The 16,450-nt window shown below is 38.1% G+C and overlaps 1 protein-coding gene across 3 annotated transcripts in view; it reads left to right on the forward strand.

The window, feature by feature from the left end:
• The window catches only part of tpp2 (tripeptidyl peptidase 2), a 119,137-nt gene that overhangs the window by 34,824 nt on the left and 67,863 nt on the right, over window positions 1-16,450 (forward strand). For all 3 annotated transcript variants that reach the window (XR_012098684.1, XM_073043222.1, XM_073043223.1), the window contains exons 8-12: window positions 552-628; window positions 3,154-3,281; window positions 10,025-10,124; window positions 11,102-11,250; window positions 12,015-12,130. Coding sequence is in view for 2 of the 3 variants with exons in the window: in XM_073043222.1 (XP_072899323.1) it covers window positions 552-628; window positions 3,154-3,281; window positions 10,025-10,124; window positions 11,102-11,250; window positions 12,015-12,130 (570 nt within the window). In the remaining variant the exon portion in view is untranslated. The remainder of the gene's footprint in view (window positions 1-551; window positions 629-3,153; window positions 3,282-10,024; window positions 10,125-11,101; window positions 11,251-12,014; window positions 12,131-16,450) is intronic.

Consider the following 16,450-nt stretch of genomic DNA (forward strand, 5'->3'; position numbering starts at 1 on the left):
AGCTATGATCACCATCTAAACAGCTGAAATAATGGCCCTTCTGTCATGCTCAGTGTTCAGCTATTTGGAGCATTAGGCTTGGCTCTGTATTGCGAGTCAGGTATGAGGAACACATTGGTTAGTTTTGCTACAATTTGATAGAGTACACAGCTTATGGTACTCGGATTCCAGTTGCAACTGACCTGAAATATGTCACTGAAACAGTACACTGAAATTAAATAATAGAAATCATAGAGAGACGTGTCTTCTCTGAAAAGCAGTATTATGCTAAAATATCAGTTTGCATAATCTGGAGTATTTTGGATTTTCTTTATTTTAGCACAGTTTGTTAAAATGATCAATAATATATTCTGTAAAAATTACGAGGAGTTAATTTGAAAGATTATTAGAACATTCATTTGGGCTTTTTAATAAGTATTTTGGTGGCATGAACATGTTAGTTTTTTTATCCTTTTTGTAAACAAACACAGAAGATAGAAAATAAACCTGCTTTGTGTCTTTTTCACAATGACTAATTTCCATAAGACAAACTAAATTTCTGTTTGTCACAGATGATTGAAGCAATAAAATATAAGTGTGATCTTGTAAACTACAGCTATGGTGAGGCTACACATTGGCCTAATGCTGGGTGAGTACAACTGATGCTGTTTTTTTCAGAACTGTGTGTTCTACGTAGATTGAAAGAATAACTTGCGTTATTATTGAAATAAATTTGACAGACCAAATTTGAATAGTGGCAAGAGAGATTAATTTGCTATTAATATCCCATAAGATATTCTATCATTTTTGTAAGATAGTCAGGTACCAATGATATATCTGGTAGAGCACATACAACATGTGCCAATTAACTAGCTGGAGTGTTCAAAGATATTTTCAATCTCTCACTGCTGTAGTCTGAGGTTTCCATATGCTTTAAAAGGGCATCAATTCAAAACATGCTGAGATTGGATTTTTAAAAAACAATCAAGACTCCATTATACCCATGACTGAATCTATACTGGACTTTATCTGGTGTGTAAGATGAATACAAACCTGATAGGAGGTAGTAACTTACTGAAAGACTGGAAGAGCAATATTACAAATGTTATGAGCCTTACAAAGAACTGGAAGGATAACAGTAATTCTCCTGCATCTGTACATACAGTTCACACACAAGAACTATTGAGGAGTTGCCTGTCTAGTAAAGTGACCATTAAAACTTCTGCCCAAACCCTTTACTGTCATTAAAAGCAGGCCTGAACCAGAGTTGGGGGTCAGAATGGGTTCCCGAGGACTGTATTCCACCTTGTACTCAAGTTGGCATGTTAACTGGCCAGCAGCTCTGTATGTAGTTGATCGCTCTGTTGCGTTCCTCTGTAGGCTTGGATTTGGGTTTGAACTTTGGACTTTTGGTCAAGCAACAGCAGCATGCGTCCATCAACTCCTTCTTGAAAAGATTGCCATTCTACTCATTCTATGCACACTTCGATCCAAATGGAAAATATATTCCCTATTGTGAGAATGTACAATACAGTGATTTCTTTTAACATGTCAATGTAAAGAATCTGTCAGTTTCCAAGCCAGAGAATTAAAATTGTTTTGGTGTCTAATTTTTGAAACTCAACCTGATTCTGATTCTGATCTGACCTGTACCCAACATATATACTTGGAATGTGCTGGGCTTGTATCGAGTAGCCCGGCTCCATTTTGTATACTTCATTGCATATGTCAGGAAGATTGGTTTTTTGTAATTAATTTCACTTCCATATGGTATGCAATCCACTTTTTTCCATACCTTGTGTCTTCATTCACAGATACTTCACTGCTAGAGCGCTTGATTTGCATTTACCACGTATGTGTTTTAGCATACAGATAAATAATTGTCCTCTGTCCTCTCCTATTGGACTCCCCCTTCTCCAGCCCTATATCTCTTTCACCAATGAACTTCCCAGCTCTTTACTCCTCCCCCCCCTTTCCTGGTTTCACCTATCACCTTGTGTTTCTTCCTTCCCCGCACCTCCCCATCTTTTAAATCTGACTCCCCAACTTTTTTTCTCCAGTCCTGATGAGGGGTCTCTTTTGCATAGATGCTACCTGGCCTGCTGAGTTCCTCCAGTATTTTGTGTGTGTGGCTTGGATTTCCATCATCTGCAGATTTTCTCTTGTTGGAAATAAATAATGGTGTCTGCTACTTGTTTGGATGAATAATCATTCTTCCATTCCTGTTCAATTGGATAGGAACTTCCTATCAAATGATAGGTCAGATGAATCACAATAATTTGACCTACAAAAATGTTCATGAGGGCTCTTCAAAATATAGGCATTTCAGGATGATGGATGAATATGTCTCATATTTTGCTTGAAATTGAAAATAATGTATAATAGAAATATAGAAACATAGAAAACATACAGCACAATACAGGCCCTTTGGCCCATAAAGCTGTGCTGAACATGTCCCTACTGTAGAATTACCTAGGCTTTACCTATAGCCCTCTATTCTTCTAAGCTCCATGTATCCATCCAGGAGTCTCTTAAAAGACCCTGTCGTTTCCGCCTCCACCACCACCGCTGGCAGCCCATTCCACGCACTCACCACTCTCTGCGTTTATTAAAAAAAAACTTACCTCTGACATCTCCTCTGTACCTACTTCCAAACACCTTAAAACTATGCCCTCTCGTGCTAGCCATTTCAGCCCTGGGGAACAGCCTCTGACCATCCACACAATCAATGCCTCTCATCATCTTATACACCTCTATCAGGTCACCACTCATCCTCCGTCACTCCAAGGAAAATAGGCCGAGTTCACTCAACCTATTCTCATAAGACACGCTCCCCAATCCAGGCAACATTCTTGTAGATATCCTCTGCACCCTTTCTATGGTTCCCACGTCCTTCCTATAGTGAGGTGACCAGAACTGAGCACAGTACTTCGAGTGGGGTCTGACAAGGGTCCTATATAGCTACAGCATTACCTCTCGGCACTTAAACTCAAATGTTGTCTATAACCAGACTTGAAAGATTTAATGAGAAAGGTACTAAATTATATAGTGTAGATTGATTGAGTTGTTGGTGTAAAATTAGTTTGCATAGATTTAGGTGAATTCCATAACTTTAGGTGACTGTACTGTGTGCACAGTTACAAAAAGTCTAATGTGATGTTTCAACATTTTTAGATGTATTTGTGAAGTGATTAATGAAGCGGTATTGAAACATAATGTGATCTACGTGTCAAGTGCAGGCAATAATGGACCATGCCTTTCCACTGTAGGATGTCCAGGTGGAACTACTTCCAGTGTCATTGGTAGGAACTAGTTTTGTTCAAATCCTGTGAAACCATTTCTTTTTTACTGATGTTTTCCACTTGAAGGTGTTGACAGTGGATTGAAGTGATCCAGTACATCTGTCAAATCCCTGTTAGCGTGTTTAATCTTAGATGATGGTTTTAAATCCATTGGATCACAATGAACTTCACTATTAAGCTATATTGTGTTATCAGCCACTGTTCCGTTCCTTCAGATACTTGTAGCCTTGTTATACAGAGAAGTTGTAGAGGGTGTATGGAGGGTGCCAGCGGTGGACCACGTTATACCAGAGATATCGGTATAATTGTAGTACAGTGGAGTCTTACTAGCTGAAATCAGCTCACCTGATTCATTCTGAACAGACAAGTGGTCAAACTTTGACTTAAAGAATCCTGACTTTGCATGTATTTAAGCTGTGGAATTTTGACCAAAATAACGGTTCTTAAGTTTTAGGGATTGTTGGTTAATTTGCCAGTTATTTAGCTTGTGCATTTTAAAACATTTGCATTATTATAGTATTACAGAATCATCCTGTATTTCCCCTGCACCCAGATAGGCAATGTAACAAACTACTGGAAGATATCTGAGCCATTTTACGTCTTTTCGAACCTTGGTTAAAGAATATAAATTGATTAAACAGATAATTTACTGTTGGACAATTGCTAAAATGTTTGTTATTACCTAATTGTTTAATCAACCTTTATTAAAATTCTATCTTTAGTAAAAATTCATTTTAGTAAATAAATATTCCTGTTCAGCCAGATGTAATCACTCTGCAAAATGTTGATGCTCTGGATGTTTTCTTATTATGAGGCTGCAATTTTCCATTTTAATAGGCAGAAAACTATAGGAGCCTTGAGTTTCTAATTGGAAATTCTATGTCATTGAGTACTCTTTGCATGGTACTATGGGAAACTGAACTGAAAAAGCTGTCTAATTTTGTTGCCGTGTATGTCAAACAGTCAAGGCTCAAAGCTAAAAGGACTAAAATATTTGAAAACCAGTTTTGCAAATGCCTGCATTATAATATTTTAGTTAAAATACCATGTCTTAACTTGCATAGCTGTATGATGTTATCACTCTGTATGATAATGTCAGCATTCTGATATTAGTTTTTTCTTGCCTTTCCTATTAAATAGATGACCAAATGGTTGGATAGTTTATGTTGTGGTTCTAGTTTATTTTAGTTTGCATCCCTTCTTTTTCCTGAGCTTGTACTTGTGCATCATTCTAGCTGGATATTTAATGTAAAATTAAATTTAATGTAAAATTAAAAGTAGGCTACGGTCAATTATGGATAACTCTGAACATCCTCTACATAGCACCATCCAGAGACAGAGAAGCAGTTTCAGCGACAGGTTACTATCGATGCAATGCTCCTCAGACAGGATGAAGAGGTCAATACTCCCCAATGCCATTAGGCTTTACAATTCTACCGCCAGGACTTAAGAACTTTTTAAAGCTATTATTAATGCTTTTTGAGATGGTGATTTAGATGCATATCATATTTTTTTTTACTGAGTTAAGTATTGTATGTAATTAGTTTTGCTACAACAAGTGTATGGGACATTGGAAAAAAGTTGAATTTCCCCATGGGGATGAATAAAGTATCTATCTATCTATCTAAAATTGAACCTAATATACTGTGATACAGTACTCTGCACCACATTTGCTGGTCTGCACCATGTAGTCAATTGCGATTTACTTTGCTTCAGTTTGGCTGCTGTTTAAAAATTTCACAAGCAGTTCAGTGGAGAGAATTATGTTGGTTTACTGGTTAACTTTTTCTTGTCTTATTTTACCTTGATGGACGTTCTGTGATTTGGTACCTAAATATTGCATTTCAATGGTTGGCTTTCAGTTTTGGAATTCTTTGTAAATTATTGTCTGAAGTATTTGGAATAATGTTTGGGAGAGCCATGTAAAAAAAAGCTTTAAGACAAGACATTTAATTTTATAAATGGTAAATATAATGAGAAATTAGCTGTTGAAGAATTTCACACTTTGTTCATGTCCGTTAAACTGTGGCTGAGTTGTACATTTAGTGTTAGTGCATGGCTTTTTTTAAATTAATTTTTTTATGAGTATCTACAATACAACAACAAAAAGAAACATAAACAAAATGGAGATTTATACAGTGCAAAACAAATGTGTCTAATATATCATTCATAACAATACGGAAAAAGCACCCAAAATAAAACCATATAAAGTTAGAGTCCTCCCCACCCTTCCACTACAAAACTCCAGGCCAACCATTTCAATGTGTAAAAGAAAAATTAATTTGAGCGTTCGACCCCACAGAGCTGTAAATATATATAAAAAAAGAAAATATAATGTCTACTACTGAAACTGTAATGCAATTCACATAAACGTAAAACTTACAGAGAAAAAAAAACTCTACAAAAAAAAGATAAACTTAATCTAAAGAGGAGTTATGAAAGTATTCAAGAAAAGGTCCCCAAACCTTATGAAACTTTATGTCCAAATTGAGAAGTGAATACTTTATTACTTTATTGTCGCCAAACAATTGATACTAGAGCGTACAATCATCACAGCAATATTTGATTTTGCGCTTCGTGCTCCCTGGAGTACAAATCGATAGTAAATATAATAAAAATTTAAATTATAAATCATAATTAGAAAATAGAAAAGGGAAAGTAAGGTAGTGCAAGTCAAGTCCGGATATTTAGAAGGTACGGCCCAGATCCGGGTCAGGATCCATTTAGTAGTCTTATCACAGTTGGAAAGAAGCTGTTCCCAAATCTGGCCGTACGAGTCTTCAAGCTCCTGAACCTTCACCCGGAAGGAAGAGGGACAAAAAGTGTGTTGGCTGGGTGGGTCGTGTCCTTGATTATCCTGGCAGCACTGTTCCGATAGCGTGTGTTGTAAAGTGAGTCCAAATGAATCTTTTCAAGGTCTAAGCAGGACATAATATCACTAAGCCATTGAGCATGAGTGGGTGGGGCAACATCTCTCCACCTAAGAAGAACTAACCGTCTAGCCAAAAGAGAGGCAAAAGATTTGTTCGACGTTTAGTCGGACACAAATGCAAGTCTACTTCACCCAAGGTGCCAAAAAGAGCAATCAGAGGGTTAGGTTCTAAGTGGCAATTAAGAATATGGGATAAAATTTAAATAAAACTTCTCTCCAGAATTTCTCTAGACTAGGACAAGCCCAGTATATACGAATAAGAGAAGTCTTTCCCCCCTTTACACTTATCACAAATGGGACTAATGTCAGGATAAAACCACGATAATTTAGTTTTAGACATATGACCCCTATGTTCAACCTTAAACTGCAAAAGGCAGTGGCGAGCACTAAAGAGGTTGAATTAACTGACTTAAGAATTGAATCCTAAACTGCATCAGATAAAGAAATATTTAAATCATGCTCCCAGGCAGTTCTAATTTTATTGAAGGGTGCATGCCTCAAGATCACTCATTTATCACGAATAGTAGATATTAAACCTTTACCCAATGGATTAATACAAAGAAGCAGGTCCACAATGTTTTTCTTGGGCATCTCAGGAAAGTTTGATATTAAAGGGTAGGAAATGAGTATCAGGTAGGTTAAACTTTACAGACGGTTGTTGAAAAGTTGCAAAACGATTATCAATGAAAAGATCTTCAAAGCGCCTAATGCCCTTTCTGTACCAATCATGAAGTGTTGAGTCTTGCATAGAAGGTAGGAAAAGATGATTGTGTAAAATAGGACTAGAGAGAGAGAGAGAAAAACCATGCATGGCTTTGCAGTACTAGCAGTCACTGATCGGGGTTCAAGTCCCACCAGTGTATTGTGTGGAATTTGTATGTTCTCCCTGTAACCACATGGGTGTCCTCTGGGTGCTGAGGTTTCCTCTCATGTTCTGCAGGCTTATAGTTAGGATCAATGAGTTGGCGTGGAAGCATGACAACACTTGCAGGCTCCCTAAAGCACAATCCTCAGACTGTGTTGGTTCTTGGTGCAAAAACACTGCATTTCACGGAATGTTTTCAAGTACACATGACAAATAATGTTTATCTAATCATTGTGTTATTAGAGCCCAATATATGTCCTGAAAGCTAGATAAGATCCAGGGAATGCTTCCATTAATCCGTGCATGGCACCTGCACTATTCTACGTTGGTGCTCTGATGTTGAACTTGATACCTTCCACTTTTATGTGAGTGACTTTCAGAAATAATCCAGGTTAACAGGTTGTTAGTCTGGCCTTTTCTTAACAACAGTTGTGTATTCTCGGTATTGCAAATGGGTCCTGGGTTTAATTATTGATATGGTAAAATTAGCCATACATTTGCAAATTATATGTATGTTTTTACACTACCACACAGCAAAATGAATAATGTGTATGCAAACTAAAAGAATGTAGAAGAGGAGTTAGTTATGCAAATCCTCCAGGAATATTGGTATGATACTTGCTGTACCAAACACGGCAATGGTAATCGCTAATGCCATAATGTCAATAAATAATATACTGTGTTGGTTGTTGATGCAAATGGTTTATTTCCCTGTAAGTTTCAATGTGCATATGACAAATAAAGCTAATCTCTTTTATCTTTTATGTAGGAAAATCTGGCATTTATCAGCAGTTAGAACAGTTGCATTTGGAAAACATTGAAGTTTAAATGGTCATGAGGGATTTCTGAAGATTAATCTGGAATTACTTGAACCACCACCAATTACCATTGAGATATAATAGCTTTAATGGCAATCTGTCTGTAGTATGAAAGTGATAGTGAATATATGGAACATGGAGTGACATTCTAGGGGATGTGGAGGACCAGAGTAGCAAAGGTTGTTGAGCAACTGGTACAATTCAGGCTCCTTTTTTGTGAGCAATTCTCTGACGTTGCCTCTACTTCTCTAAGGAGGTCCTTGTGCTGATCTGCAGTTTATCACAGTTGCATGGGGTGGCAGGGGTGGGGTGGGGTGAGCATTTGCATAGGTTTGCCAGCAGTAGACAAAGCAGTGATTGTGCAAATTTTTAAAAATATTCTTTCCAGGCTGGTTCTAAAGACATCATGATATAAAGAAGATAGCAGATTGGATGTAGGCTTTTTGAGGAGAGGAATAATGCAAGGGTTAATTGAAACCCACTGCATTGGAGGCACTACATCAGAAGCCAGAGTTGTTTCAAAACACAAAGGATATTACTTGCACATTGTTTAGCTCAGCTTTGATCATTAGCTGATGGTTGCCATATAATACCTGGGAACTGCCTTGGTGCATTTCTGATGGGGCAGTCCATTGTACCTTTTCTTTTACAGTTGAAGGTGTAAACCAAAGTGAATATTGAAAGTCAAAGATACTGGAAATTTGAAATAAAAACTGCAAGTGCTGGAAGCTGTAAACAGGTCAGGTTGCATCAGTGAAAGGGAAACAGAGGTAACATTTCAGGTTAAAGTCTCTTTAACCTGCCGATTGTTCAGGCCAATGTAGAGAGGGAAGTGGTACAATGAGTGTCATTTGTGAAATGACTGAAAATATATTGTGATCAGTATGTGGGCTCAGCCTTTGACCAACCCATGGAGTGCAGAAAGACAAAGAAGTTAATGCTATATCTGGAGCATTTTTCTACTGCCTGATTATGGAAAGGCGAAATGCATTGTATTTAAAGGGAGATATAATCATTATTCCTCAGCTAATAAAATCACATGGTAATCACCTGGATAGCAAATACAATGGGTTATTTGCATGGCAAGTAACATTCTGCTCTGGAAACTCTGTACAAATGACCATTTCCATTAAGAAAAGCTGTGAAATCTCCCTTCAATGCATTAACTCCCTTAGGCACCCCATTGGCAATGTAGTTCATTGTGGACTTGCTGGTATCTTTGATTTATGAATCTCTTTTCTACAATAATGCCATTCTCCACCCATGTGAATACAGTGCACCAAGTAATCATAATGCACTTTGTTGATGTAAAACATTTTGCTTAACTAAACACTTTCCATTTCATAAATCAAGTAATGCTTGAACACCACCCTCATGCATAATGTTGTTACCTGACTTTTGTGTGTCTTTCCCAATTCTAGAATGCTCTTAAGCACCTGTGAACAAGCTGTTATTTGTTCTGAAGATTGTTTAGGCTGCTTAATGACTACAATCTGTTCCCACTTCCTCTGCATAAAATCAGTTTAGATTAATTTGCCAATAAGCAACAATAAGGACTTGGGTACAGTAACAAGCATTAGTGGAATGGCAGTAGTGAGAACATGAATACTATGAGAGAGAACAGCCAGTATGTTCTCCACAGAACCACTTCACTACCCTTTGGCAATATCTCAGTAAACCTAACTTTCTGTTTAGGATGCATTGCTTGAAAGTTGTGACAGTTTAAAATCTACTCCGTACAACCATATTCAAAACCACAATGAATTGGAATCAGGTTTCGTATCACCGGTATATGTTGGGAAATTTGTTATTTTGCAGAAAAAGTGACCGAGGTAGAAGTTTCCGAGGCACAAGAAGGTGTAGACAGAGACATTGGTGGGCAGTAGGTTTTTGTGACAGACTGGGCTTTGTCTACATCTCTGCTTTGTTTGTGGTCCTGGGTTAGAGCATTTGTCATGCAAGTTGTGATGCATCCAGTTAGGATTCTTTTTATGGTGCATGATTTAAATGGTATTAACTTGATTACTCTTCATTCTAGTTGGCTTTAACTTCATGGGATGACAGTTTAGAAGTAATTGCACTATAAAAAGGTTATACCAGCAATTCAATTTTATTTTGAAATCCACAGGTGTTGGTGCATACGTTTCACCTGACATGATGGTTTCTGAATACTCCTTGCGCGAGAAGCTGCCTGCCAACCAGTACACCTGGTCTTCAAGGGGCCCATGGTAAGTAACTTCTGTGTTGGTCAAATAGTTGGTTAATTGAGGAAGATTTATAATGATGCATCATGGATTATGCAATAACATTACTAAACCCTGAAAAGTATATCTGAAACTATATCTGAAAAATTACATTTTTATATAATTGTTACTATCCAGATCTATAATGACTAAACACTGGCAATTCCTTTCAGAACAACGGGCCCCAATCAGCATAATTCACCTCAATATAATAAACTGAAGTTCCTATGTTACCTGGCATTTCCAGTAAGCTCTTTGTTTTAGCATTCTGTCTCCCTCTTCTCACCTATGTTATGATTAATACGTGAAAATCATGCTCTCATAGATGACACCAACATCATTTGTCACCTGGAGCCAACCCATTGCAAACGTTGCCTTTGTTCTCTGAACCTTCTACTCCCCTCTGCAACATAAACACTTGTTTACTCACATACTTAGTTGAGATGAAAGGTGGTTGATCTCGGGGGGGGTGTTCACAGATGCTGTCTGAGCTGCTGGGTATTTCCAACATATTCTGCTTTTATTTCAAGGCAGGCTGGTACTTTCTCCTTTAAAGGATCTTGTGTAGCTGAAATGCAGAATTCATAATTGACTTAGAGTTGTGCTCCAAATTTTGGTTAAGGATTTTCAAAATAATAATTAGGTTATTTTTCTGAACAGAATTGAAAGAGAATCAGAAGTAATGGAATATTTTCAAAAAGTATCTGAAACAGACTTTGAACCATAAAAGCTTTATGCTTAATATCTTAAAAGTTGTATGGTTTTTGATACTTTAAACCACTGGAAACCTACTCTTTATTTGTAAGAAAAAAACTTGGGGAACTTGAATTAGCACTGCTCTGAAGTTATCAAGTTTCCATTGTGGATAAAATCTAAATTACTTGTATTATAAGTACTCAAGTTTAATATTGTTTCATGATTTTTATAGTGTAGATTATTTAACTGTTAAAAATGTTTTTAAGTGCTGATGGAGCTCTCGGAGTGTGCATCAGTGCACCAGGAGGTGCTATAGCTTCTGTTCCAAACTGGACACTACGTGGAACACAGCTGATGAACGGTACCTCAATGTCTTCTCCAAATGCGTGTGGCGGCATTGCTCTTTTGCTTTCAGGTAACATAATGTATTTTTGTGAATGACTGACTGAAAAATGTGAACAGAATAATGCTTTGCATATGCCTATATAAGCCAACCTATTATTAAATAGACATGACATGTTATGGCATGTTTGTAAAGGGAATCACTTAGTTCCTTGTTGAATAACTGATTCCTTATTGGCTAGAAGTGATGTTTGCCTGTTGTAATTTTAAAAATAAGTACGGTAGTTTAAGTGTGGAAGAATTATCCTTCAAATCTTGTCGGCCTTATTTTGCACAGTCCATTATGTCATGTTGATCCTTAACCCTTATGCTACAGAATGCTTACCATAATGTGTTTGCTATGTAAGCTGGCACCATACTCTGAGAGTCACTGATACTGCATGATTCATCCTATTGTGAAATATTTAGATAAACGGCTTCCTCTGTCACTTAGAGCAAGGTTTATACGTCAAGGGTGTTATATATTTAGAACAAGTCACTGGAGTACTACTAGAATTTGTAGGAAACATGATTTGGACCAATAATTTTTTTCTGATTATTAGTCTCTTAGTGTGTTCTTATATTTTATGCCGCTGAGTAATGTCTATTCTGGCAGCTACTAAAAAAAATTGAGGTCAATTTGTGCCTCTTCTCTGCACTACTTCCAGAGGCTGATAGTTTTGTCTGTGTTTTGCCAATCAATATTTCTGATTACGGCTTCTTGTGTCCCATGCTATATTGTGCTGAGTATGTAATTTAGTATTTGTATGAATTTTGATTTTAATACAACTTTTGTAGGCCTTAAAGCGAATGGTATTGGCTACAGTGTTCATTTCATTCGGCGAGCACTTGAAAACACAGCTATGAAGATTGATGATATTGAAGTATTTGCACAGGGACATGGTGTTATTCAGGTATATTTGTAATCTTCCTTTATTCTTTAAATTTGGTTATGATGTTGGAGTGATTTGAAGAAATCAACTCTTGTTAGTGGTGTATTAGTTAATGTCTGGATATGGAATCATTGTTAAAATCTAACAATTTATTGTTAGAAGCAAGGTAATGTAGTTACATCTCTTCGAAAGCATTGTGCCTTAACACATAATTTAGCAATGTTTGTGACATAACACACACATTGCTGAATCGTGTGATGTGGCACATTTTGATTTTTACCTGTATTGTAATTGCAACTTGTGTATAGTTTTACGAATTAAAATTATTTGCCTTATTCTATATTTTCAAAGAGATGGCTACAGAGATGGTGGACACCTTAGCTGTGGTCCTTCCAAAATTCCCCACGCACTGAAATGATCTCAGCACATTGAAAAACATTACAAGTGTAACCCTCTCACTGGGCTTGTAACAAACTCCGTCTAATGGCCACATGACTCTGCATCACGTGGGTAACAGTGAGAAGGCCACCTTCAGTAAGCAACACACATCTAGGGTTGGTATGATTCGGGTTCAACCAACCAGGAAAGTTGGAATGTTCTGATGAGGGAACAAAAATTGTGGTGAATGTTGTGTAAATACAGTCCCATGCAAAGCCATCATTCGCCAGGAAATAACGGATTGTACACCGGCATACAATTACAGTGGAAGTATAGCAATATTCCAACTTCAACAGTTAACAGAAAAAGAAATACAAGATCTCTTTACAGTTAAACCAGTCTAAATGTGCACATAAACATTGGAGCTCATTTCTGTAGTATTTGGGTGCATTGCTTTACTCACAGCTCTGAACCCCCATCATCAGCCACAGATCAAACTTCCCTCGAAGAACATCACAATCAAACTGGCTAACTCAGAAGTATTGGCACTTCCTCCTTGATGCCATTCATCTGCACAAAGCTCTACTTACAATAGGGTCTCCCCTTCAGGTGGGATTCTCCAAGCATCTTCACTTATGCTGTCTCTCCACACCTCCTCACAAAGCAAAATCCCAAAACCTGACCTAGGAGGGAGATCAATTGGGTGGGACGAGCAGACAAGGGAGTCGCATAGAGCAGGAAAGCAGGGGAGTGGGGTGGGAAATGGGTTTAGTGGTAAAATGCTGGGCAGACATTATGGAGAAAAATGTGCTGAATATGAAGGCTCATTGTTAGGTAAGGACAAGGAAAACCTATCTCGGTTATGATGGTGGGAGGATGGATGAGAGTAGATGTGCGGAAAATGGAGAAAATTTGTGTTTTGGAAACCCCATTCTTGGTAAAAGGAAGCTGTCTCAAATGTTCTGGAATGGAAAGCTTCATCCTGAGAACAGGTGTGGTAGTTACTGAGAAACCGAAAGAACAGAATAGTGTGTTTGCAAGTCACAGAGTAAGAAGAGGTATAGTCAAAATAACTGAAAGTCAATCGGTTTTAAAAAGGTATCAGTAGACAGTCTATTGCCAAAGATGGAGATAGATCAAGGTCATAGGGAGCTGTCAGCAGTGGACCAAGTAAATTTGAATACAATAGCATAGCCATTCAAGAAAATAGGAAGAAAAAGGCCTGTGTCTATTAGTCTGATATCATTTGGTAGAAACATACTGGAATCCATTCTTAAGTGACATCAATATACATGGAAAAGATTCATTCAGGTTCCTGCAAAACTTAAGAGCACTGGTGTGAGAGTAATATTCTAGCGTGAATAGTGGATTGGTTACTTGGGAAAATGAGTAGGGATAAATGGATTATTTTCATTTCGGTGAACTGTAACAAACGGGTACCTTAAGAATCAGTGGCCTCTTTAACTATGGTATGTACTAAGGCCAGCATTTAATGCCCTTTTCTTAATTGTTGTTGGGAAGGTGATGGTTGAACCATCTTGAATTGCAGCAGTCATCCTGGTATGACACTCCATAGTGCTGCTGGGGAGAGAGTTTTAGGATTTAGACCCAGGAGTGGTGTTATTGCTGTGTCTTTACTTGACTTTTTTTGGAGTAGAGTCTGAGGTTTGGAAGCTTGGATCAGAAGTGTGTTTTGAGGGTGGTAAATAATGCAGTCACTGTTTGGTGGTAGAGAAAAGACTGAATGTTGGTTGATGTGGTGCCTATCAAATGGTCTGCTTTTCCTTGAATTCTCTCAAGTGTCTTTAAAGTTGTTGGCACTACACTCATCCTGGTATGTTCTGCAGTTTTATTATGGATCATCTTTATTCACCAGATACATTTCATGTATTAGGAATTTGCCAAGGTGTGTTGGTCAGAGCATGACATGCAACAAAAAACAAAAGCATTCAACAATTATAAAGAATTATTTAAAGTTAGTGGTTAAAGTCCAGTTATGGAATAAAATGTGCATAAATACAGAATTATCAGTATTTACAATGTAAACAGCATTATAAAAGTGTTTTGCAGTGCTTACAGTGCAGTGACAGGGGTAATAAGGGGGGAAGAGTGGGAGGTCTGGCTAGAATGTTGATCAGATTAACTGCCTGGGGGGAGAAGGGAGGTTTTGTTTTCGTAGCTGTATAGCACTTTCCAGAAGGGAGCATTAGAAGAGGCAGTTTGCTGGGTGGGTGGAGTCGGCAATGGTTTTTTTTCTGCTCGCTTCTTTGTCCTGGACACACAAAAGTCTTGCAGTGATGGTATTAATGAGTCAGTGATTTTTCTTCCTCTCTGCTGACCTGACCGTTTGCTTGTATGTCGTGAGAGGATCCTGCACCAAACCAGGCAGTAATGATTGATCTGAGAATGCTCTCTATGATGACAATGCAGAAATGTACCAGTATGTTCTGGAAAAGACTGAATTTTACCAGCTGCTGCAAGAAGTACGTCCTCTGCCGAGTGTTTTTGTTAATGAAGAAGACGCAGTTCTCTCATCTGAGGTCCTGTGAAATAATGAGGCCCATGAACCTGAATGTTGAAATGGTCCTAACTGTAGAGTTGCTGATGATGAATGGCTGCAGAGGAGATACATTTCTCCTGAAGTCAATATGCATCACTGATTTGAGGACATCCAGCTCCAAGTTGTTGTGATTGCACTGGGATACTAGCTTGTTTATTTCGTGGTGGTATTTGGATTTATTACCTCTGGCCATCAGTCCAATGACGGTGGTGTCCTCCGCAAACTTTATCAGCTTAATTGATGGATCTCTGGCAACAGTCATTGGTGTAAAGAGAAAATAGGAGAGGGGAGAGAATTTGTGAACCTTGTAGAATTTTCTCCTTTTCTGCATAAATATGACCTACAATGTGATCAGATCTTCACGCAAGTACTAAAACTAGATAAAGAGAACCCAATTAAGTAAATAACACAAAAACGTTATATTTGTTCATCTATTTATTGAGAAAATGATCCAGATGAGACTAGGGTTGTGTAATCTGTTTGGTTTCATGATCATTAATACGACCACTTGGCTGTACTTCTACTCCCAGCATATAGGCAGAGACTAAAGCCCACAGTGCTGGTAGTGAGGACCAAGAAAGTATGGTCAAGGGAGGCAGAGGAGCACTTATAAGACTGCTTAGAGACATTGGACTGAACAATATTCAGTGATACATCTTCAGATATAAATGATTTGCTCTGGATTTTCAGCTTCTGCAGAATCTCTTGTGTTTATGAATGCGCTGTTTGTCGCCAACTTCAAGATCTGTGTGGATGATCCAGGACTATACAAGAAGTCCATGTGCGACCTATCGAAGGCTATTTTAAGAGCAAATAAACAAATCTGTTTGACATTAAAGGCAGAATCAGATGCACATCAGCTCTGGCAGGGTTTGCAGGCCATTACTTCCTACAAGGTGAAACCTAATGTGAATGGTTGTGCTGCTTCAGTCCCAGATGAGCTCAACCCCTTTTATGCATGCTTTAAAAGGGAGAAGAAAATTATACCTGTGTGAATTGCTGCAACGTCTGTGTTCTCTAAATCAGAGGCCAATATCAGAACATCTTTCAAGAGGGTGAACACTCGCAAAGTGTTAGGTCCTAATGGTGTACCTGTGCCAACCAACTGGAGGGTGTGTTCAAGAACATCTTCACTCTCTCACTGCTGCAGTCGGAGATTCCCACCTGTTTCAAAAGGGTGACGATCATACCAGTGCCCAAGAAAAGCAGATGAGCTACCTTAATGACTATCACCCAGTTGCACTCACATTTACTGTGATGAAGTGCTTTGAGAGCTTGATCATAGTCAGAATAAACTCCTTCCTAAGCAAGGACCTGGACCTGCAGCAGTTTGCCTATCACCACAATAGGTCTACAAGCAGACGCAGTCTCATTGGCTCTCCTCTCGGCCTTGGATCACCTGG

Source organism: Hemitrygon akajei, chromosome 4 (genome assembly GCF_048418815.1).
Source record: "Hemitrygon akajei chromosome 4, sHemAka1.3, whole genome shotgun sequence".
NCBI classification, from domain to species: domain Eukaryota; kingdom Metazoa; phylum Chordata; class Chondrichthyes; order Myliobatiformes; family Dasyatidae; genus Hemitrygon; species Hemitrygon akajei.